The sequence below is a fragment of the Populus nigra genome, chromosome 15 (assembly GCF_951802175.1).
Source record: "Populus nigra chromosome 15, ddPopNigr1.1, whole genome shotgun sequence".
Lineage (NCBI taxonomy): Eukaryota > Viridiplantae > Streptophyta > Magnoliopsida > Malpighiales > Salicaceae > Populus > Populus nigra.
In genome coordinates, this window is record NC_084866.1 from 11,053,410 (window position 1) to 11,073,370 (window position 19,961).

At 31.9% G+C, this 19,961-nt stretch overlaps 2 protein-coding genes across 8 annotated transcripts; one reads left to right on the top strand and one right to left on the bottom strand.

The window, feature by feature from the left end:
• The first annotated feature begins 7,276 nt into the window (after positions 1-7,276).
• LOC133674066 (uncharacterized) lies at positions 7,277-16,446 on the top strand. 4 transcript variants are annotated; one of them, XR_009835114.1, is made up of 11 exons: positions 7,286-7,917; positions 8,398-8,465; positions 9,912-9,982; positions 10,103-10,378; positions 10,855-11,015; positions 11,104-11,159; positions 11,267-11,319; positions 11,442-11,562; positions 11,853-11,950; positions 12,947-13,181; positions 15,993-16,446. XR_009835114.1 is itself a non-coding variant. In XM_062095033.1 (10 exons), the coding sequence occupies exons 1-10, from the start codon at positions 7,637-7,639 to the stop codon at positions 13,016-13,018; spliced, it is 1,254 nt and encodes a 417-aa protein (XP_061951017.1). In that variant the 5' UTR covers positions 7,281-7,636; the 3' UTR covers positions 13,019-13,256. The 4 variants fall into 4 exon arrangements, 3 of the variants coding, with proteins under 3 accessions (XP_061951018.1, XP_061951017.1, XP_061951016.1); XM_062095033.1 differs by lacking the exon at positions 15,993-16,446 and having other exon boundaries at positions 7,281-7,917; positions 11,856-11,950; positions 12,947-13,256; XM_062095032.1 differs by lacking the exon at positions 15,993-16,446 and having other exon boundaries at positions 12,947-13,256.
• On the bottom strand, positions 14,766-18,419 carry LOC133674065 (CBL-interacting serine/threonine-protein kinase 21-like). 4 transcript variants are annotated; one of them, XM_062095031.1, is made up of 15 exons: positions 17,672-18,417; positions 17,507-17,569; positions 17,325-17,396; positions 17,132-17,239; positions 16,971-17,042; positions 16,822-16,875; positions 16,558-16,683; positions 16,390-16,479; positions 16,178-16,303; positions 15,999-16,106; positions 15,792-15,911; positions 15,639-15,704; positions 15,487-15,561; positions 15,280-15,386; positions 14,766-15,190 (listed from the first exon to the last, which is right to left on the bottom strand). In XM_062095031.1, exons 1-15 carry the CDS (start codon positions 17,831-17,833, stop codon positions 15,133-15,135), a joined length of 1,407 nt encoding a protein of 468 aa, XP_061951015.1. In that variant the 5' UTR covers positions 17,834-18,417; the 3' UTR covers positions 14,766-15,132. The 4 variants fall into 4 exon arrangements, with proteins under 4 accessions (XP_061951015.1, XP_061951014.1, XP_061951013.1 ...); XM_062095030.1 differs by having other exon boundaries at positions 15,792-15,907; positions 15,995-16,106; positions 16,390-16,683; positions 17,507-17,563; positions 17,672-18,419; XM_062095029.1 differs by having other exon boundaries at positions 16,390-16,683; positions 17,672-18,419.
• Positions 18,420-19,961: the final 1,542 nt, after the last annotated feature.

The window sequence follows — 19,961 nt, forward strand, 5'->3', positions numbered from 1 at the left end:
TATATATATATATATAAAAAAAAAAAATTAATTTCATGAGTATTTATCTTCGTTGAAGTTTTTGGGATTTTTTTCTATACCGCCACATCACATGACATGCCATATTTCTCTATTCTATTTTTTTTAATATAATAATACTTATTATGACCAGATTCTTTAAAAAAAAATTATTTTTTTATGTAAAAGATTTTTTTCTTTCAAAAACATATTAAAAAATTAAAAAAATCAAATAATATTTAAAAAAATTTAAGATCACAATCAGACAGATATTTGATTCACAGCTGGTTAAAAACTAGATGGATGAACAATTTAGGATTTTGCTAAAGAAATTTTAGAAAATAAATTGAATTTGATTAAGACTACACAAATTAAATGTATAAGGACCAATATAGACAAGGTTGCAAAGTTTGACAGTTAAGGTATGATTATAAATGAAGTTGAAGATAGGGGTAAAAATTTTAAAAAAGGAAAATCCAGGGACCTAATTGAACATTGGAATGGTTTAATTAGCTTAATCGGCTTAATCAGGGGGCTAAAATGAAAGAAAAATAAAGTTTGAAAGTTAGTTTGGCCAAAACTAAAAGAATCAATAAGTATACAGACTTGATAGAACTTTAGATTGGCTTAATTAATGCAACTGATGATTTAATTAGACAAAAATCGAAGTTTAGGAGTCAATTCAAATTAAGATTGCAGAATTAAAGGTTCATGGACTAAAATGCATGGGCGTTAAAGTTCTAAGGGGCTAATTGATTTAATCAAGGGTGAAATAGAAATAATTAAAAGTTTACAAGGCTAATTAAAAATGAAATTGAAGAATATCAAGACCAATAACCATATTGTAAAAGGCACCAAAGTCTATGGGCTCAATCAAAGAAATCTAGGGGCACAATTAAAAGGATTCTTAAATATTGAGACCAATTAAGGGTTTGATTGTGAAATTACAAAAAAAAACGGGGATCAAAATTAACTTCGAAAAGATAAAAACCCTAATTAGCATAGGTTATAGAAACAACAATGGTTTATCATTAATAAAACGGTGTGTTTTAGGGCAAAGCTGTGTATATTAGGGTAAGACGATGTTGTTTTAATATGTTCAAGTCATGTAGTACTGTTCACTTTCTTCATCATTGTTTCGTCCTATTTTGAAACCAAAAAAAGCCACCTAAGTATTCACATTAACAGCCTTGGTTCGACCTAATTTTCTCATCAAAACACACCAAATCTTTCCCAATCCACAACATAGATTACATTCTTCAAATCTAATAGTTATAATTTATTTCTTTTACCCCCTAAGAAACATCAAAAGATCATATTGAGCCAACTTATTTTTTATATATTTTTCCATTTTGGCCTATAAACTAAATGATAAAACCCTAAAGAGGTAGCTACAAAGAAAATTGAAAAAAAAATGATTGTTAAAATTAACAAGCCATAAGCTTTTCTCAAAGTTTCAGTCTTTTTATAAACTTTAACCATGTTAAAACACCTTCCATTAGCCCTCAAAACCATCTTCAAGAACCACCACCATAAACGTTTGCATGATTTTTAAAACACATCTCATAAACCCAAGTTAGTACCAAAAACCAAATCTTAAAACTTACCTTACCTTTTTTATTCTTTTCTTTTAGTTTAAAGTTTTAAGTTCACGATCATCTACTACACAAAGGATAAAGTGAAATTATTTTAAAATGGATTTAATTTTAAAATAAAAAGAAATAAAAAAAGGTAAGTGAATGAAGCTTATATGCACCTAATGAGTAGGATTTCAAGTTAATTTTTATTACAAGAAAAGAAGGTGTTGACATTATGGAAATGAAAAGATGATGCCCATGCTTAACAAAATTAATTGAAAAAAATATGAACTAACAAATCATTAAAAAATAATTATGAAAGCCAATTAAAGATTAGAGTGAGAAGTTGATCTAAGTAAAAATATAAATGCTCGTATAAATATTTTTATCTTAGCTACCCATTTCATTTTATACATTTTTCTTATTTATTTTAGAAGTTTATTTTGGTTGCTAATGACATATGATTCTCATTTTTAGAGTATCTCTAATGAAAAATGCTATTTTGAAAAGCTAAATTGATAAAATAACATTTTAAATAGCATAAATATAACTCTTTTTACCATATATACTCCAATGAAAAAAAAACCATTTGAAAAGCCAATTATATTAAAGTGGGATAAGTTTAATGTTATTTTTTTTCCACATGCTACATTTAATTGAATTATTTTTGTATGGCCCCACTTTGTTAGTTTTGGCTTTTTTTAGAGATATGTAGGAATATTATTTATGAAAGAGAAAAGACATTTTAGCACTTCCTTTGGAGTGTGTAAAATAAGCATGAAAGAGCTAAAATAATATTTTTTTAATATTTAGCTATCTACTTAGCACACCCGTTGGAGATACTTTTATAAATGTAAATATAATTGATCTATCTAAAATCTAATAGAAAAGAATTAAAGATAAATTACAGTAATCTCTTTGAGATATTATAAAATTATATAAACCATCCAAAAGATTAATTAGTATTAAAAAAATAGTTGAACTAAAAAATTTAAAACAAATGAGAGAGAGGATATTGATTTAAATTTTTTAAAAAACAAATAAGAAAAATAAGGCACAACTAGGCATGCATGACTATTTTTATATTTTATTTTAAAAATAAGGCATTTTAAAAATAAGACGCATGACATATTAGTTACTCATGTTTTTGTTTATCAAAACAAAGTAACTAGAAAATCAATGTATGTGTCCATGAATTTAAAACTTAAATTTTAACTTGTTTTTACCTAAAAAAACCTAGAACCTTAATAAACCCATTTTAACTATAAAATAGCCTTTAATCATTCTAAAAATAGCAAATCAAATTGAATAAAAAATATTATAAGCCTTGATTTATTTTTTCAACATGCTTAACAAGCATAACCATCTTTATTGAACTCTCATTTCTAAGATGAAGCAATTGACATTAAAATTGTCCCTTTGTGGCCATCCAAAACCTCTCTCATCTTCTTTTTCTAGTGAATTTCTCTTTTATTTCTCAATATTTAGAGACTGAAACATGATAAAAATGAAGTTTAAGATTGAAATATATATTTTTTTAAAAAATAGGGACCAAATAATGCAAAAATTAAAAACTTTAAGGACTAAACTAAAGTTCGTTGTTCCTTTTGAACATTGAAAATTAAAAATATAGTTTTGTTGTTTTGTTAAAATCAATCCTTGTTTTTTCAAAAAAAAAAATTAGCTATAACCTAAGATTCTATTTTGTAATATTAATCTTTTATTTAACTTTGAAATATTCTCTCACACATTGCATACACGAGAGCATGCAAAGTGAACAAAATCCTAACACATAAAATCATACAAACATTACTTACAAGGATGAAATAACAAAAAAATAAAGTTCAATGAGTGAAGTGTAAAAAAAAATATTAGGAACTAAAAAGATAAATTTTGGCTATAAATAGTGATATAAATAGTAAAATAAGTGTGTCAATAGTGTTTGTTGCCATGTTTTGCTATAGTAAAACACATAGATGTATTTTGTAATTGTAATAGACTTAACTATTTTAAATTCAAACTTTGACACTCTTTTGATTTTATTCTATTCCAATTTAAACATAGTTTTGTCCTATTTTAATTGAAACAAGTAGAAAAAAAATGCCATTTTACCAATTTTTCTAATATAATATAATTTTTAATTAAAAATAAATTAGTTTTATTTATTTATTTTATAATTACAGAAATTTTGGGTGATTAAGTGTTTTCTTCTACATATTTTAGGGATGCATAGTTCATATTAATATGCTAAATTAATGCATTTAAAATTAGAACATAGGAAATTAAGAAATGAAACATATCTTTTTAAACATGAATCAAATCAACTCTTAAAAAATAAATTATCTTTTGAGAAATTAAATTATGTTAAGTTACAAAAACCCAACCACACCAATTGATTTAAAATTAGCAATGCAGAGCTATTTAAAAATTGATTATTCTTCCACTGCCTTTGAATGCGAGTTTGATGCAGCACTCCAATGAATTTTTACCAGGAGTGCTTATTCGATAAGATTTTCTCCTATTATCCAAAATACAAAATCATAACTACTTCTCTGGCAATAAGCATAAGCAAACACCTATAAGATGTCTATTACACAAAAGAAAGTCACATGAGACAAAAGATGTCAAATACGCACACATGAAATTTTAGATGAACAAGGGCATTTTAGGCATTACAAATGAACAAATAGTCGACTGGTTTATTCAGATTGATCAATCCAATTAGTTAACTAATTCCTATAGAACTTCCAAGTGTTTATCACAGATAACCAAGCAGTTGATTAGTTCATGCAAAATCTAGATTTATTAGTTGTAATCCCGGATGAATTCTTAAAACTGTTTTATCGATCTTTTTAAAATGCATGCAAAGTGAAGTGTGTGCACTTACTAATGAGGCCCTATCGATTGTGCTATCAAGTAGGATATAAAGATTTATCTTCAGCACTAAAAATGAAAATTAAACTAAGTTTTCATTTTGCTTCCTTCTTGGACTTCTATCGTGTTTGTTGACGTGTTCTTCATATAAAACATGTTTAAAGGTTATTCTCAACCACACATATTGTTAGTTCAATTTTTATATTATTATCATCATCAAAATATATAAAAATAAAAATGTATGGCCTAAATATTAACAAATGTGTCTGAATTTTAAGTTGTGTAATTGTCCTTGATATAAAGTTATGCATAATCGTCTATATATGTAATGGACATTAATATGTATACACTGAATGAAAATAATGATTGGTTAATTGAGTAGCATGAGGCCTCATATTAAGAATGAATTGTTGTATGATGAAAATTGAATTTTCATAAATTGTTATAAAGGTATTTTAGGTGAAAAAACGAATTTAGTGACTCAGAGAAAAGAGAATATCAAAATTTTAGTAAAATTGGAACATTGGTGAATAATGCATGAATATGATTGTATGATTGATTTGTTAATGTAAGACCAATGAAAAAAATATATATTTTTTATTAAGTTTAAAGCTCAAATTATCGTTACAACGTTTAGAACTATGAGTTGGTTCACTGGTAATAATCTCATTCTTGTTAAGAAAACCAAAGATTGAGAGAATTAAACAAAGCTTGAGAAGACCATTAAGACACATGGATTGAGAGAAAGCTTGAAGGGGAGAGGGCGGTTGGGTTTGATTTAGTCTTTATGTTTAAAATAAAGTTATATATTATAAACAAAGCTAAAAGGTGTGGGTGAAAATACTGTCTCCCCACACTCATAAACAATGTGGATTACAATAGTAATTCACAATGTTGATTTTTTTACTCTTTCTTTTCTTTGGTTATTGATTTTTTAAAAAAAATTTAGTCCTTATATGATGTGTTTATGGGGATTTAGAGTATATAATTTATTTTAATTTGTCTTTATATAGTTATTGCAGTATAAAAAAAATATCTCAGCATCGGAGTGGTATCAGAAGAATATCTCAGCATCACGGTATGATCTATTTATTTTACAAAAATTAGTTAAATAAAAATTAATTTTGAAAAAACTAGTTTATTAAACTTTGTGGATTTATTAACCCGGTTTGCGAGTTTGGTGAGATAACCTTGGTTACCCTTGTTTGTAGGTTTAGTGAGGTATCTTTTTTTTTTTTTAATTAAACTTGATCATATAATTGTCTATTTTTCTTTTTATCATATAATTAATAAAATAGTTTCAGAAAAAAAAACATGTTATTAGGTTTTAGAAAGTTCATAGGTCTGTTGACGTGTATGACGAGTTTATCTTTTCTTTTCTTTTTCTTTTTTTACAAATTTAATTTTTTTTCAATTTCATCTCTTGATGTTAAACTGATTGAGAACTGAGTTTCATAATTTGTTTTGTTTTATTTTTTATGAGGTTGTTATAATCTTAAAAAAAATAATCGTAGTATTGGTTTGATGCTTGATTCTACGATTGTCTATTTGTGTTATTATATAGTTAAATAAACAATAGTTTTAAAAAAATAAGTTATTAATTCTAATGATGTCCATTACCCAGTTTGCGGGTTTGATGTCTTGACATGAGTTATCCAATTTACGGGTTTAGTGAGTTTGACCATCAAATCTGATATTGTTTTTTTTTTATTTCACTCTTATTCAGTATTAGATTGGTTGAGAAATGGAATTCATGATTTATTTTTTTCTACTTTCTATAGGGTTATCATGATCTCAAATAAATATTTTTTTAGGGTCAATGCTCGATTTTGAAAGCATCTAATGTTATCATAAAATTAAATAAAAATAATTTATAAAAATAAAAAATTTATTAATCCCATTGAAATCTATGATCTAGGTCGCAGGGTGACCGATGTCGATTCAATCGGGTATTGTCTTAATATAAAACAAATTCATCTTAAAGTTTTTTAAAAGTTATGTCATATTTTTATCGGTTATCTAAATTATTTTTGGACCCATTAAATTGAATAATTCACTTTAAATTAGCTCTGTCACGGTTTAATTTAAAACTCGAGCTAGGAAAAGGATTGGGCTGGTAAGTTTAAATATCAATTGCTTAATTAAATTTAATAATACTGCTAAAAAATTCTCATTCTTAATATTTTATCTAAATTTTAAAAAAATAGTCCAACCCAGGAAAGAAGATATGTCAAAACAAAGACAACAAAGTGGTGCATGGAGGGGTGATTATTTTGTGATTCAATATACTTTCCAAACTGTTTTTGGTATAAAAAATATTAAATTGATATTTTTCAAATTATTTTAAAAGTTGAGTAGGTTAATATAAAAAATCTAAAACAAAATTAAAAAAATATTATTTTAATATATTTTTAACTAAAAAATACTTTTAAAATCTATCTATCCTACCATACACTAAAGTTGCTTCGGTTTAACTAATGTTTGAGAATACGGTTTAACTAGTGTTTTCAAAAAATTTGATTTTTTTTATTAAAATTTAATATGATTTGTACGTTTTGGATTGTTTTGATGTACTGATATAAAAAATAATTTTTAAAAACTAAAAAAATATCATTGACATATATTTTAAATGAAAATTTATTTAAAAAACACCCGCAACCATACTCTTAATTAGTCACTATCCAAACGAAGATCTTCCAGGGAAAACCAGAGGTGAATTTGAGATCTGGAATACGACATGAGACCTGTTTTACTTGAGATGACCAATTCTTCGTGGTAGAAACATATAATTTAAAATAATCTTGTATATATATATATATATATATTTTTAATCTCGGTTCCGTGCTTTTTGAACAGGTCTGGTTCAATTGGTTTTGGATCTTTGAAACTGAATCAGAACCAAACATTTTATTTTTTTCTAATCAAACGGTTTTGGATTTTCAAGTTCTTAATTTCCTCAACTTGAAGCCTTCACTGTTATGATGGTGAAAACGGAAGTTTTCTAACCACTTTTACATAAATTGATATAGATTGATGATAGCCCCATTTCATTCCAAACATTCCCCCCCGCCCCCTCTCTCTCCACATTTTTCACATTCCATCCTTCCTTCTACTCCTAATACTCTTCTTTCGCTTAATCGCTTCTCTCTCTCTCTTTTACTGTTTTCTTCGATGATTCTTTGCCCCGCATGATCGCCGCCGTCTCTCCACTCTCTCCACCCAAACACACTGCCGTTTTCATTCACACCACCAACCCTTTCTCCTTTCCTCTCCATTCAGGAGCGGATCCGGCCAAAATGGATTGGATACGGAAGAGGATGAATTTCAGGTGTTTTAATAAGAGAACTGACAGTAAAGTACTCAAGGTGGAGGTTGAAAGTGGCGGTGAGGATTTTATGGATGCAGCTGTTGCAGAGGCTAGGGTTTCGCCTCAGCATCTTGTTATCATGGTTAATGGTATTATTGGGAGGTAACAATAATTTAACTTTTTTTTTAATTTTCGGATTACCATTATTAATTATCGTGTTATTCTTTTTGAAGTGCTCCATGCAAAATCCAAAAGATATGATGAATTTCTTTTGCTATTTTGAGTAACAAATCATGAGGTCCCTCTGCAAATAGAAAATAAATTAGTTCAGTCTATATTATAATCAGTAGAGTAGAAGACTATAGCTAGCTAGCGTCCTTCGGTCACTCTGCAAATAGAAAAATAAGTTATTTTAGTCTATACTGTTATCAGTAGGGAAGAAGACTTTAGCTAGCTAGCGTCCTTCTAAGCTTGTTGACTAGAATTTTTGAATTATCTTGCATTGTGGGTCTCGCCAGTATTGAGCTTTAAATTTGATTCCAATTTAGTGTTTCTGGTTTAATACTGTTCGTAGGTTGGTTATGAAATCTGAGAAAACAAATTTTAGTGTTGGATTTTTGTTTTTCATTTTTGTGGGTACAGTTCTGCAGATTGGAGATATGCGGCAGATCAGTTTGTGAAAAAACTTCCTGACAAAATACTTGTGCATCGTAAGTGCTTGCTTATGACCCCTTCTGTCATTCATTTGAGGGTGGTTCTTCATGTTCTGATAGAAGCCACATATAACAGCTTAATTTTTTGCATTTTAGAAGATACTTGTATTTTGGTATGATGATCTGCTTATGGGCGGTCTGAGTTCAAAGAAATTGCAACGTTCAAATTCATTGATGCTAACCTGGTTTCTGTGCGTGAAAGCCAAAGTTAGTTATCCCAATTTTGATATGTTGTAAAATGTTTGTTTCATCGCTTTCTAAATTGCGATATTTAGGGGTGTTCATGGTCCGGTTCGGGCCCAAAATTCCTACTGAACTGGGAGATGAATTTTTGCTAGAAAATGGACCGAACCGATCAAACTGAACCGGTTCGGTTTGGTCAAGTTCAGTTTTTAGGCTTGAAACGAGAAAATCTAATCTCTTCAAAGCAAAGGAAGCTTCTTCACAGTAGATAAATAAAAATGGGTTTCCGTGTCTGCTTTGTTTTGTTGACAGAGAAAATCAAGCAAAATAATTTTAATTTTTCTTTTTTTTGACAAAATAAACAAAGAGAAACAGAAACGGCAGTTCATTGCAGATCTGTCAATGCGAGTCTTAACAAATTGTTGCAAAATCTATCAATAACTTGTGCTTCATCTCATGAAAGAAATTTTCTTAGGAAACAATCAGACTTTAGGTAAAATCAATCCCGCTATAAAAGTGAAAATTAAAACAGAAAGCAAAAACCGTCTTTCTTTCTTTTGGTAAAAAGTCTATATCAAAATCTGTCAATTACTTATGCTTGAGGCATGAAAGTATCCACAGTTTCTTAAATACCTCAGAGAAAAAAGAAGAAGAAATCTTACCCTACGAAGCCAGATTCTGGCGTGTTCAGAGTGGGTCTTTGATGAAAAGAAGGAATGATAGAGAAGGCAGGGGGAGATGACCAATTGAGATGTTGTATCAAGAGGGGGAGAACGAGAAGGGGGAGTTAACATAGAGGGAGGAGATGGAAGAGAAAAAGATGGAATGAGATGGCTGCTGACTGCTGTTTTCAGTGGGAGAGGGGGGGGGATTTTTAGGGTTAGGAAGCTTAGGTTAGCTTACTTTTCTATTTATACCCCCTTTTTTTTAAGTGGGTTTAAGCCTTTCTCAAACATTGGGTCCAGTTCGGTTAACTGGTTTCAGTTTCTAAAACCAAAACCGAACCGGACCGAGTCTGTTGATTTTTAAATTGGTTTGATCGGTTTTTTTCTCTCAATTCAGTGTTTTGGTTAATTTTTCCTGGTTTTTACGGTTTAATAGGTTGGTTGGTTGGTTCTTTTAACACCCCTAGCGATATTTACGTAAACTTATGATGCCTAGAATGATTCCATGTGGTTTTTTATTTTAATTCCAATTTGTACTCCGTGGTTATTTCTTTGTCAATGTTTTCGGTTTTTGATTTGATATTCTTATAAGCAGGCAGTGAATGCAACCATTCAAAATTGACGTTTGATGGTGTTGATTTGATGGGTGACAGGCTAGCTGAAGAGGTATGTTTGGCAGTCAGATTTTAGTTCAGGGTAATTTTGTTTAAACAATCTGTTATGTCAGAAAATCTCCATAAGCCATTTCATGTGAATCTTGAGTTCTTGGTGAAATATCTATTGCAGGTATTGGCAGTTGTTAGACACAGGCCTGAGGTGCGGAAAATTTCCTTTGTGGCTCACTCACTAGGTGGACTTGTTGCAAGATATGCTATAGCCAGGCTGTATGAAAATTTACCTAAATCAGCCCTTTCAAATCTCACTGAAAATTCCTTGGATGAAGAGCACACAAATTCAATGCACTGTCTTGAGCAGCCATGTGAAGCTAGAATTGCTGGATTGGAACCTGTGAACTTCATAACATTTGCAACACCTCATCTTGGTTCAAGGGGAAATAAACAGGTTAAGAGAACAATACTTCGGCTTGCTTTTGTCATTATGTTCAACCCACATGCATTAATCATCTTCTTGACTCTTGGATTTCTATGTTGAATTCTTCTATTATTTTACTTGAATTTTAATTAATTATCTTTGTTCTTTTTTTCCTTCCTTAATTGTTTAGAATGTTTAGGAGTATTGATTAATAGGCCCTGGAGCTTTGAATGCAGAAAGGGATTTTGGAATGAAATGATCTTATTCAAAACACTTTAGCATGGTTAGGATGCTGTTAGAAATATTAATATGTGATTGGAGGTTGATGTTCTCGTATGACTAATATATGATGAGAAAAATAGATTCTTAATACTAATAACGTTTGTTTTGAGAACCTTAAGTGATTCGTTACTTCTATTCTAGTTTTCTAGAAACCTTTTGGATAATGTATTTCTGGTACCATGCTTTTTCTGTATTTTTATGCGTTTCTTGTCTTGATTCTACAGCTCCCTATTCTCTGTGGTCTTCCTTTCCTTGAGAGAAGAGCATCTCAGACTGCTCATTTAATAGTTGGAAGGACGGGAAAGCATCTGTTCCTAACAGACAATGATAATGGGATACCTCTTCTCCTTCAAATGGTTAATGATTCTAATGGCTTAAGATTCATGTAAGTATATCTACCACACTATTTTTAATAGGTAACCCATCAGTCTATTCATGGATAAATATCTGGTAACATTGTTTATGATGTGTAGATCAGCTTTACGTGCATTCAAGCGTCGTGTGGTATATGCAAATGCAAATTATGATCGTATCCTTTTTCTCACTCAAATTTGCCTTTGAATTATGGATACCTTCCATATCTGAGGTCTCATCTCTACCTTTATGCCAGAGTACATTTGCCTTAACTTGTATTAGATATAGTTGGATGGGGAACATCATCAATTAGGCGTCAAAATGAACTTCCCAAGGTTTTTTTTTTCCTTAATTCAGCTTTATTTGCCTGATGTCCATTTAGAGATGCATTTCCTTTTCCGTTTCTTTCTTTCTTTGACGAAACTAATTCAAATGTTTTCTCCATCTTCATCTCCAGTCCAATCTTCTTGTGACAGATAATAAATATCCACATATTGTTTATGTGGAGAGAGAAAGAGTGGACCACAATTCTGATAAAAAAACTCTTGTTGTTGGAGAGCAAACAACTGATTTAGAAGGTTGGTGAAACATCTTTTTTTCTCTATTTTTCAAATGTTACTTGGAGCGAGAGAAACATTTTATTGTTTTCTAGGCTTGGAATTTGGTATCCCTTGGAGTTCATACAGCTTAAGTTGGATCCTAAAGTTGGTTACTTTGTGCTTGCTCGTTATTTCTCTGATGACTGGGTTTGATTTACATACACCAGCCTCCTCTATTTGCTACCATTTTTCTTAATTTGTTTGTTTATTTATTTTTATTTTTTGTTGTGCTTCTTTTTTTCATGAGTATCCTCTCTTTCAATATGTAGAAGAGATGATCAAAGGACTGACTCAAGTACCTTGGGAACGTGTAGATGTTAGCTTTCATAAAAGCAAACAACGGTATATTGCTCACAATACCATTCAGGCAAGTTCTATAGCTGATTGGTTCTTCCATAACCTCTGCAGTTTTTTCTCTTCTTCTGCAGATCTTCTTAGACAGTCTTATTGCTTTTCACAATACTTGTGATTAATATAAAATCTCTCTATCTCAGATGGGGAAATAAGGAAAACTTGCACAATTAAGGTCAACTTTGCAACTTGTCTGGAAGTGGGTTTCTAAATAAATGTGACTTGTCTTTTTTCAAATGAACTTGCTTGATGGTTGTTAAAACGCCTAGACAAATATAGGCTATGCCGTTATGCAATTAGCTTAGGTATAGCCTGGACAATCTGTTCCAGTTACGATAGGATGTGGTAAAATTCATTAAACTGGCAAGAGATAGAAGATGCTATGAGGAATTGTTTTTCAGTTCAATCTCTTTTATTGTTAAACACATAACAAGTCTGATGTAGTAGTTCATGCTGTTCTTTCAGGAAAGCCTTATTAAGATGAGTAAAGCTTGGCTTTTGCATTTTCTTAAAATAACCTTAAATAGCCAAAAAAAATGACATTAATAGGAAACTTGGATGGAAGGTGTAGTTTATATTTTATTGTTCCACATTTTAATCCGAATTTTAAAACTTCATTAGTATATTTTGTTACAAGCCCATGGATTTTTAGTGGTTCTGTTGCTGGTAAAATTAACAGTCACCATTAGGTATATATTCATATTCTTTTCTAGAATGATACCACCAGCATGTGATCTGGGCAGAATTTGGAGACAGACCAATCCATCAGTATTTTTGCATGGAGCAGCTGCTCTCAAGGCTTGAGGGCAGCCATGTGTTGGCAAGTTCAGTATATATAATGTTGGCTTAGCCAATGGTCCTCACATCAATTTTTGGGCAGTTACATTTTGATTGTTAGTTCTTCTATAGTAATGAAAATGTAGTGGTTTGGATTAAAATTAATTGCCACCCAGTAATACTTGATTTGTTTGTGCTTTTCTCATTTTTGTCATCATCTTGCTCATATATTCAGGTGAAGTCGTATTGGTTGAATTCTGATGGTGCTGATGTGGTTTTCCACATGATAGATAATTTCCTTCTCTAGGCCTCTACTAGTTGGTTTCTTACAGTTGGTGATTCTATGATGGATGGGTTGCTTCTTTTTTATGCAATGGTCTACATTGTGACATATGAAGGCATTGCAGCATATACTTCCATGTCAATGAGGAGATTCCAGGGGTACTGCAGAGTTGTAGCTATCTTAATAGGTTCGTTTGTTTGTTTGCTTTCATCATGTAAATTCACTTTTCTTTAAAGGTTATAATTTCTTTCCATTTTACCAATTGGCAAGTATATGATGATTATTCTCTTTTGATAGATATAGTGTGTTTGTCTGAATTTGAACAAACCCAAATTGCACTGCCTTAATGTTTATCTAGCAGTTGACCAATTATATTATATATAATGCCACCACTCACCATTATAACATTTAACGATGGAAAAGTATCACTTGAAAGGGTTTAAATCAGGCAGTTTTACTTTATTGTTAATCTTTTTGAAGGAAACATTCATATTGAGCACCCACCCAAGGTGTGGCTTCCCTGAATATTTTCACAATTATAGTCAAATGATTAGTTCAAGCCTTGAGCAGTTGGGCTCTGACCCTTAAATTATGGAGCTCACTAATAACTGTATATGTTGCTACAAACAAACAGATTTTTCTTAAACTTAGGTAAGTTATATATTTCTTAAGGTATTATGGATGGAATAATGATGTCTTAATATCTGACTGGCTAAATTGCGGTCAATATGCCTTTTAAAGCCATATTGAGTAATCCCTTGTGTATTTTATGCAGCAATTCAGTAGCCATGTTTGTGTTATCCTAATTAAATAGTGCAAACATACATGGAACTAAGAAGAATTTTAAGAAAAGAAAACCAATAAAAGATACACCAAGCAATTAAAATAAAAAAAGGAAACGTCAGGCTGTGGAGCTGTTTTATCTTTCTTTCCTGATCATGTTGTCATTTGGTGCTCATATGAGTTGTGTTTCTTTTTGTGTGAAATCAATCGGCATAAGCTACCAAGGAACAACTGAAATTTAAGACTATCTAAGTATGCCCAGTTAAGCATGAGAGGTCAAATTCTTAGACTATGCACTTGGGATGGTTGGACATTCTTTTATGAAAATATATGATCACTATACTTTTTAGATGCTCATAGGTGCATGGATTGACTGAAATATGTTTTATAACTTTTGTTGTTCATTTATGATCATTAGCAAGAGATTGGATCCTAATTTTACCGAGTTGTTGCATAGGAGTGTATTATGTAAATTTCGTATCAAAATTTGCAAATATGAAGTTGGCAGATGAATTTTCTAAGGTAATCATAATAAAATCACCGTGTGCTTTTGATGCCAAATTTTTGCTATGATGAATTACTTGGCTTCATGTTGCATGCCTATGGATTCACAAATTGCATGACCATTGTTGAGCGTGCCTTACTATTTATAGATTTTGTTGCTGGTTTACTCTCAATTGAGGCATATGTTGAGAATTTAGCAGATCCAAAGGAGCAGCAGGTTGTTTTTATAAAATTAGGTTGATGTGTCCTTATTGGCACCATATGACCAGAAAAGGGGAGAATGCGAAATATGGATTTAGAATCTGTTTGAATCTTTATGTGTTCTAGAAATATGTAAAAAATATAAATTTTTTATATAGAGATGTTTCAGAGAAATCCCCTTGGTGGAAAGCTGCTGGCTTGACTGAAGTAGCTGATTAGGTTTGCTTGAATATTTGCTTTGCTATCAACATATAAAAACCAGGCTAAAATTGGTCTAATGAAGTTACAGGAATGTTTTTTCAGTCATTGATCTCTCATTGGAAATATTAAAGAAGAATTCTGGCCTTTAATATACATTATGGAGTTATTAGTGTCAAAATGAAAGGAAGATGCAAAGTTATATATATTAAAAAAAAAAAGAGAAAAAGAAAAAGAAAGAAGAAATGGGAGAGAATTTGGGGCAAGCAAACAGTCCTGTACACAACAGAGCTGACTTGTTTCTGTGGAGGAACAGTGCCCTGCTGCCTTATGGTACTTGTCAATGGTTCTTAGGTTCTGCAGTTGAAAGATTATCATATAATAAAGTGTCTAGTTTCTCTGAGGTTCTTGGAAGTGTGAAATGCCAGGTCAAATGCAGGTTAAGGTAATCATCAAGAAGAGGAATAGCCTTGAAGGCCATTAGTCACTTTTTCATTTTGCTCCTCACAGCTGCATGGTTTTGAAAATTTTCCAGTGAGTTGGATTGGCAATCTATTTTAGTTTATCTAATCAAATTGTATTTCAGAGCTTTACATTACCTTCTTATCTCTTGAGTGCTTCTATTGTTGCTTGATTTTTCTGATCCTTCCTTTTGCAATGATACATCTGATATCTTTGTCAGCAAACTCGATAAACTTTTGCAGAACTGTTCATCAACAATGATGATATGAAGTCATTATGCTGCAGATATAATCAACACTAATTGTTTATTCATGAAAATGACATAAAACATAAGGTTTTCATACCTCTTTGTACAATCTTGTCTCCCCGACTGATTTTGATATTTCTACAACGCAATTCATAGGAGCAACCTCGATTACCTGACATTTGACATGGAATGATTAGACTGTCATTGACAGAATTCTGATATCTTGAAGGCATTTGCAGAACATTTTACCTCTGCTGATAGGTCATAATATGATCTGGTATATCTTTTCATGTTTGGTTTCTGATGCATTTTCATCTGATATGGTGTAGTATAGTCATTAGTTACTCTGTAATGGAGAAAATCTCTCTAGATGAAGACTAGGCAAATCCAACGAGTTTTTACCTTGAAATTGTTCATTCTTTCAACTGACAAACTCACATCCATTGCAGCAGCTTCTATTTTCCTTATGGTTTCGTTAACTGTATGTTTGGATCCTAGCCTGGTTTTCTGCTTCCTGACTTCCTAGACAAGAGAGAGATTGATTGAAATTCACAAATGAACAAAGGAAGTTTGCAGAAAGTAAAGCCAAATTCTGATTTGCAGACTTGCCTGTTCTTCGAAGAGACCTGATAAATCAAGATCATGGGACATTGCTATCAGTTGGAAAGCGTTTATGAAACTTGAGGATTTAGGGGTCTCTGTTTCTGAGGCGTTGACCTGCTTAGAATTTCAGTTATCCAGGTGAAAGCACAAAACTTGCAGTAGTTTTACTGTTTATGAACATTTACCTCGTCAGCATCAAAAGCAGCATTAACATCATCCAAGAAGATTTTTTCATCACATTCATATCCACAAGAAGGCACGTAATCTATCTGAAACCATTCATCTTCAAGGATCTCTGGTAATGTTATTCTCTGCGATGATGGATGATTGCATTACTTTCTCGTTTGTTATGATCTTAGAATTTGTTAAAGCATAAAAACTCTTCTTGGTGATATACCTTTCTGGGATTTGGATCTAATATTCTTGATATTAGCTTCTTTTGACTTTCTGTAAACCACTGTGGACATGTGTAATCAGCTGCAGATATCTTTACACAAGCCGAGTCATCAATGGATTGATTACTTTCGCACATGGGAGAGATAATTAACCCTTGTATAGATAATACCTTCTTATATAACATTATTAGGTTACGTTCGTCAAATGGTAGATATCCCGACAGTAGCTCAAAAAGGATTACCCCACAGGACCAAACATCTGCTGCTGCCCCTTCATAACCCTTATTTGCAATAAGCTGTGTAGGAGAAGATCACCCATTAGCTACAGTGGTGAACTGTGAAGAGAATTTAGGAATAAGTTCTAAACTGTTTCAGCCGTAACAAGCTGGGAATGACTTTTAGGAATTTGGTAAAACAGGAAAACTGCTTCTTACCTCAGGTGCTATGTAGAAAGGTGACCCGCATGTTGTAGTTAGCAAGCTTGCGGTCTGTAAATCAGACATGGAACCAAGGTTGGAATTGCTCAAACTAACTTGCAAATAAATAAGACAGAAGTGAAGAGAAATTGCTTGGCGTCCGGTACCTTTTGTAATGCACTTAGTCCGAAGTCAGAGACTTTCAGATTTCCTTTGCCGTCCAGAAGTAAGTTCTCTGGCTGCGCGCAAGATGTTCATCAGATTGTGTAAATCCTTTACAGAAAATTGGCAAAAAAAAATAAAATGCGAAGAGCGTTGTGTCTTGTACCTTTAGATCTCTGTGATAAACTCCTCTGTTATGGCAAGAGTCCACGGCATCCATCAATTGATGGAATATTCTTCTCGCCTCCGATTCACGAAGTTTCTTGGCATAGGACTGAGTAAACAGAGTTGAACAGGATTAGAAATGACAACATAAAAACATCACCTTTGAATAGCTTATGCTGTTAGATAATCCTCACCAGCTTATCTGCTAGTTGTCCTCCTGATACATATTCCATTACCATATAAATCTTTGTCTTTGTGCCAATCACCTGTAATTGTAATTCAACACCAAGAAGTAATAAGGAAGAGTTCTCCGACTTGCCGATTTAGGACTTCAGTTGAGCCCACCCGAAACAACATAAGAAACTAGCCATCAAACCTCATGTATCCTTACGATACCGGGGTGGTGCAAGAGCTTCATAGCTCTTATCTCCCTCTGTACCTAGAATTAGCATTTCCATATATCAGAAAGAAGCATATTTGGTGTTGTCGTCATCAAGACTTCTCTCAAGGAAAGAAGAGGAAATGTTAGATGGAATATCACCTGATCCTTGAGATGGCTTTGCATGACCTTTTTCTTATCCATGATCTTGATTGCAAGAGGACGGCCATCAGTGCTGTCTACAGCCAGCTTAACCTTGGCAAATGTTCCCTCTCCGATTGTTCGACCTAACTGGTACTTACCTATGTTATTTCCATGTCCCATATTTTGTCTGTGACAAAATATGAACTCCCTTCTACTAGCAACAGCTGTTCCTCCTCAAACTTCTTCCGAAAATATTCCCCCCTCGTTTTTTCTACCAATAACTAGTACAGGCACCTACCCCTCTTGCAAATGTTTTATATATATATATATATATCCTCTTTGCTCCAAACCGGTGTCAAGAATGGAAGCGATGGATAGATCTGAAATTGGAGGATAGCTCGTGCTTCTTCTTCGCAGCTATCATATAAACACGGTTTTCATGTGGAGATCTTGTCTCATGTTTTTTTATTTATACTCAAGCACATGCGTGCATTTATTAGAGGGCTAGGAGAATTCATATTTGAGTGGTCCATCATGGAAGGGATGGAGACCGGTTGTTAGCTGGGTGGTCGGTTGACTGTGTTTTGAATGGTAAGTTCGGTGATGCTGTAACATGTACAGTCCTAAATACGTTGTTTGGACGTCCCACCAAAATTATGGGACCTTTTCATTTCGAAATTGGATCTTGGCACATGCCTTGACCTGAATGGGGAGATCAATCATCTGTCGAGAAAGATAAAATTGAGAAACTTTTCAGATATCTGGACGCTACAAGTTGGAATATTCGAGGATGTTTCTTTCAGTTTTTCTCCATCGAATTGAGTTGCTTTATAAGCAATAGCATGACTAGCTAAGCCATCCGAATAAGAAACGAGGAGAGGAGAGTCGTTCAAATCTTGGTTTTCCATCCTATCCGTTATTAATGGCTTCTCGAAGACGTTCAATTTCGCCGGCTATTCCGTGGCGTCATTGATCTCGCATCTTTCCTCCTCCGCTGTCATCATGCACGCAGCATGTATAATAATGGAATAAACATAGTTATCCCTTGTGGACTTGATGTTGTTGGTTTTGTCTTGTTCATAAGCAAATTACAACTAGATATGTCTTAAGTTGTCTTTCTGAGAAACTCCCTTTCATTTTGATTTGATATATTTAAGTTAATGAATATTCTCGAGGATTTGACTCTGGTAAATTGTTTACCCAGCTACTCCTTTCAAATTGAGGAGGCGGGTAGCTGGGAAGCGGTGTTTGATCGATTTGTGATTTTCTTGGTGTAATAGTAATATTAGCATGACAACTTGTTGAGATCGAGTGAAAAAAACAGGAGGATAAAAAACAACAATAAAAAAAAAATTATAAGTTAACTCAAGTTAATCTAATAAAAATTACGAGAATAAAATAATTTAAAAAATAAAAATAAAAAAATTATGAAGTTTAATTTTTAATAGTTTAATGCTGAAAGATGAAGTTTTTAAAAAATTATTTAAAAAAATAAAAAAATATCACAAAACTTTATTTTTAATAAATTCAATATTAAAAAAAAAATTATAAAAAAAAAAAACTTAGACCTTGACATGTTAGGTTGGGTTGTATAGCCTAGGTGCGGGGAAAAAAATGAAAAATGTAGGAGAAAAAAAAAATAAAAAGGTTTTAAAATTAACCCAAAAAATGTCATAGACACACTACTATATATATATATATATATATATATATATATATATATATATATATATATAGCTTAAACAAAATGTGACAGAAAAAATTGTAGAAAAAAATCAATTTTATTTATTTATTTATCTTATAAGCCCATGTAAAGACAACATCACCACTCCTCCACTATACTTTATCATCGATTATTGCCAACTCAGTTTCATCGTCCGAGAAAACTCCTTTAAATGTTGTTAAAACAACATCGATTGAAGGTCCACCAGCACCCCATATGAAAATTGAGTGGTAAATTACCTTTTGAATCATTAATTATTTATCTGGTTATCTATATGTCAGCTGCAACAACTTGCTTGACTTTACAGAAATTCTTGTTTGAAAGAGCATAAAATTACTTTATCTACGAGATTAGGGTAGGGGCTCTATTAATTAAATCCATAATTATGGAAATGATCGCTTCTAACAAGCCTCTTTTCACCTTCAATGTCCTCCTAATTGAATTTGAGACATAAGTTATTATAGTGCTCTCGTCCTTCTTTTTACTAAATAAAACTTAGTATACGAAGCTTTTATTTGTTGGGATATTAGTGTTGAACTGGGCTATAAGCTCCCAGCATAGGTTGATAATGTAAATGTAATAGAT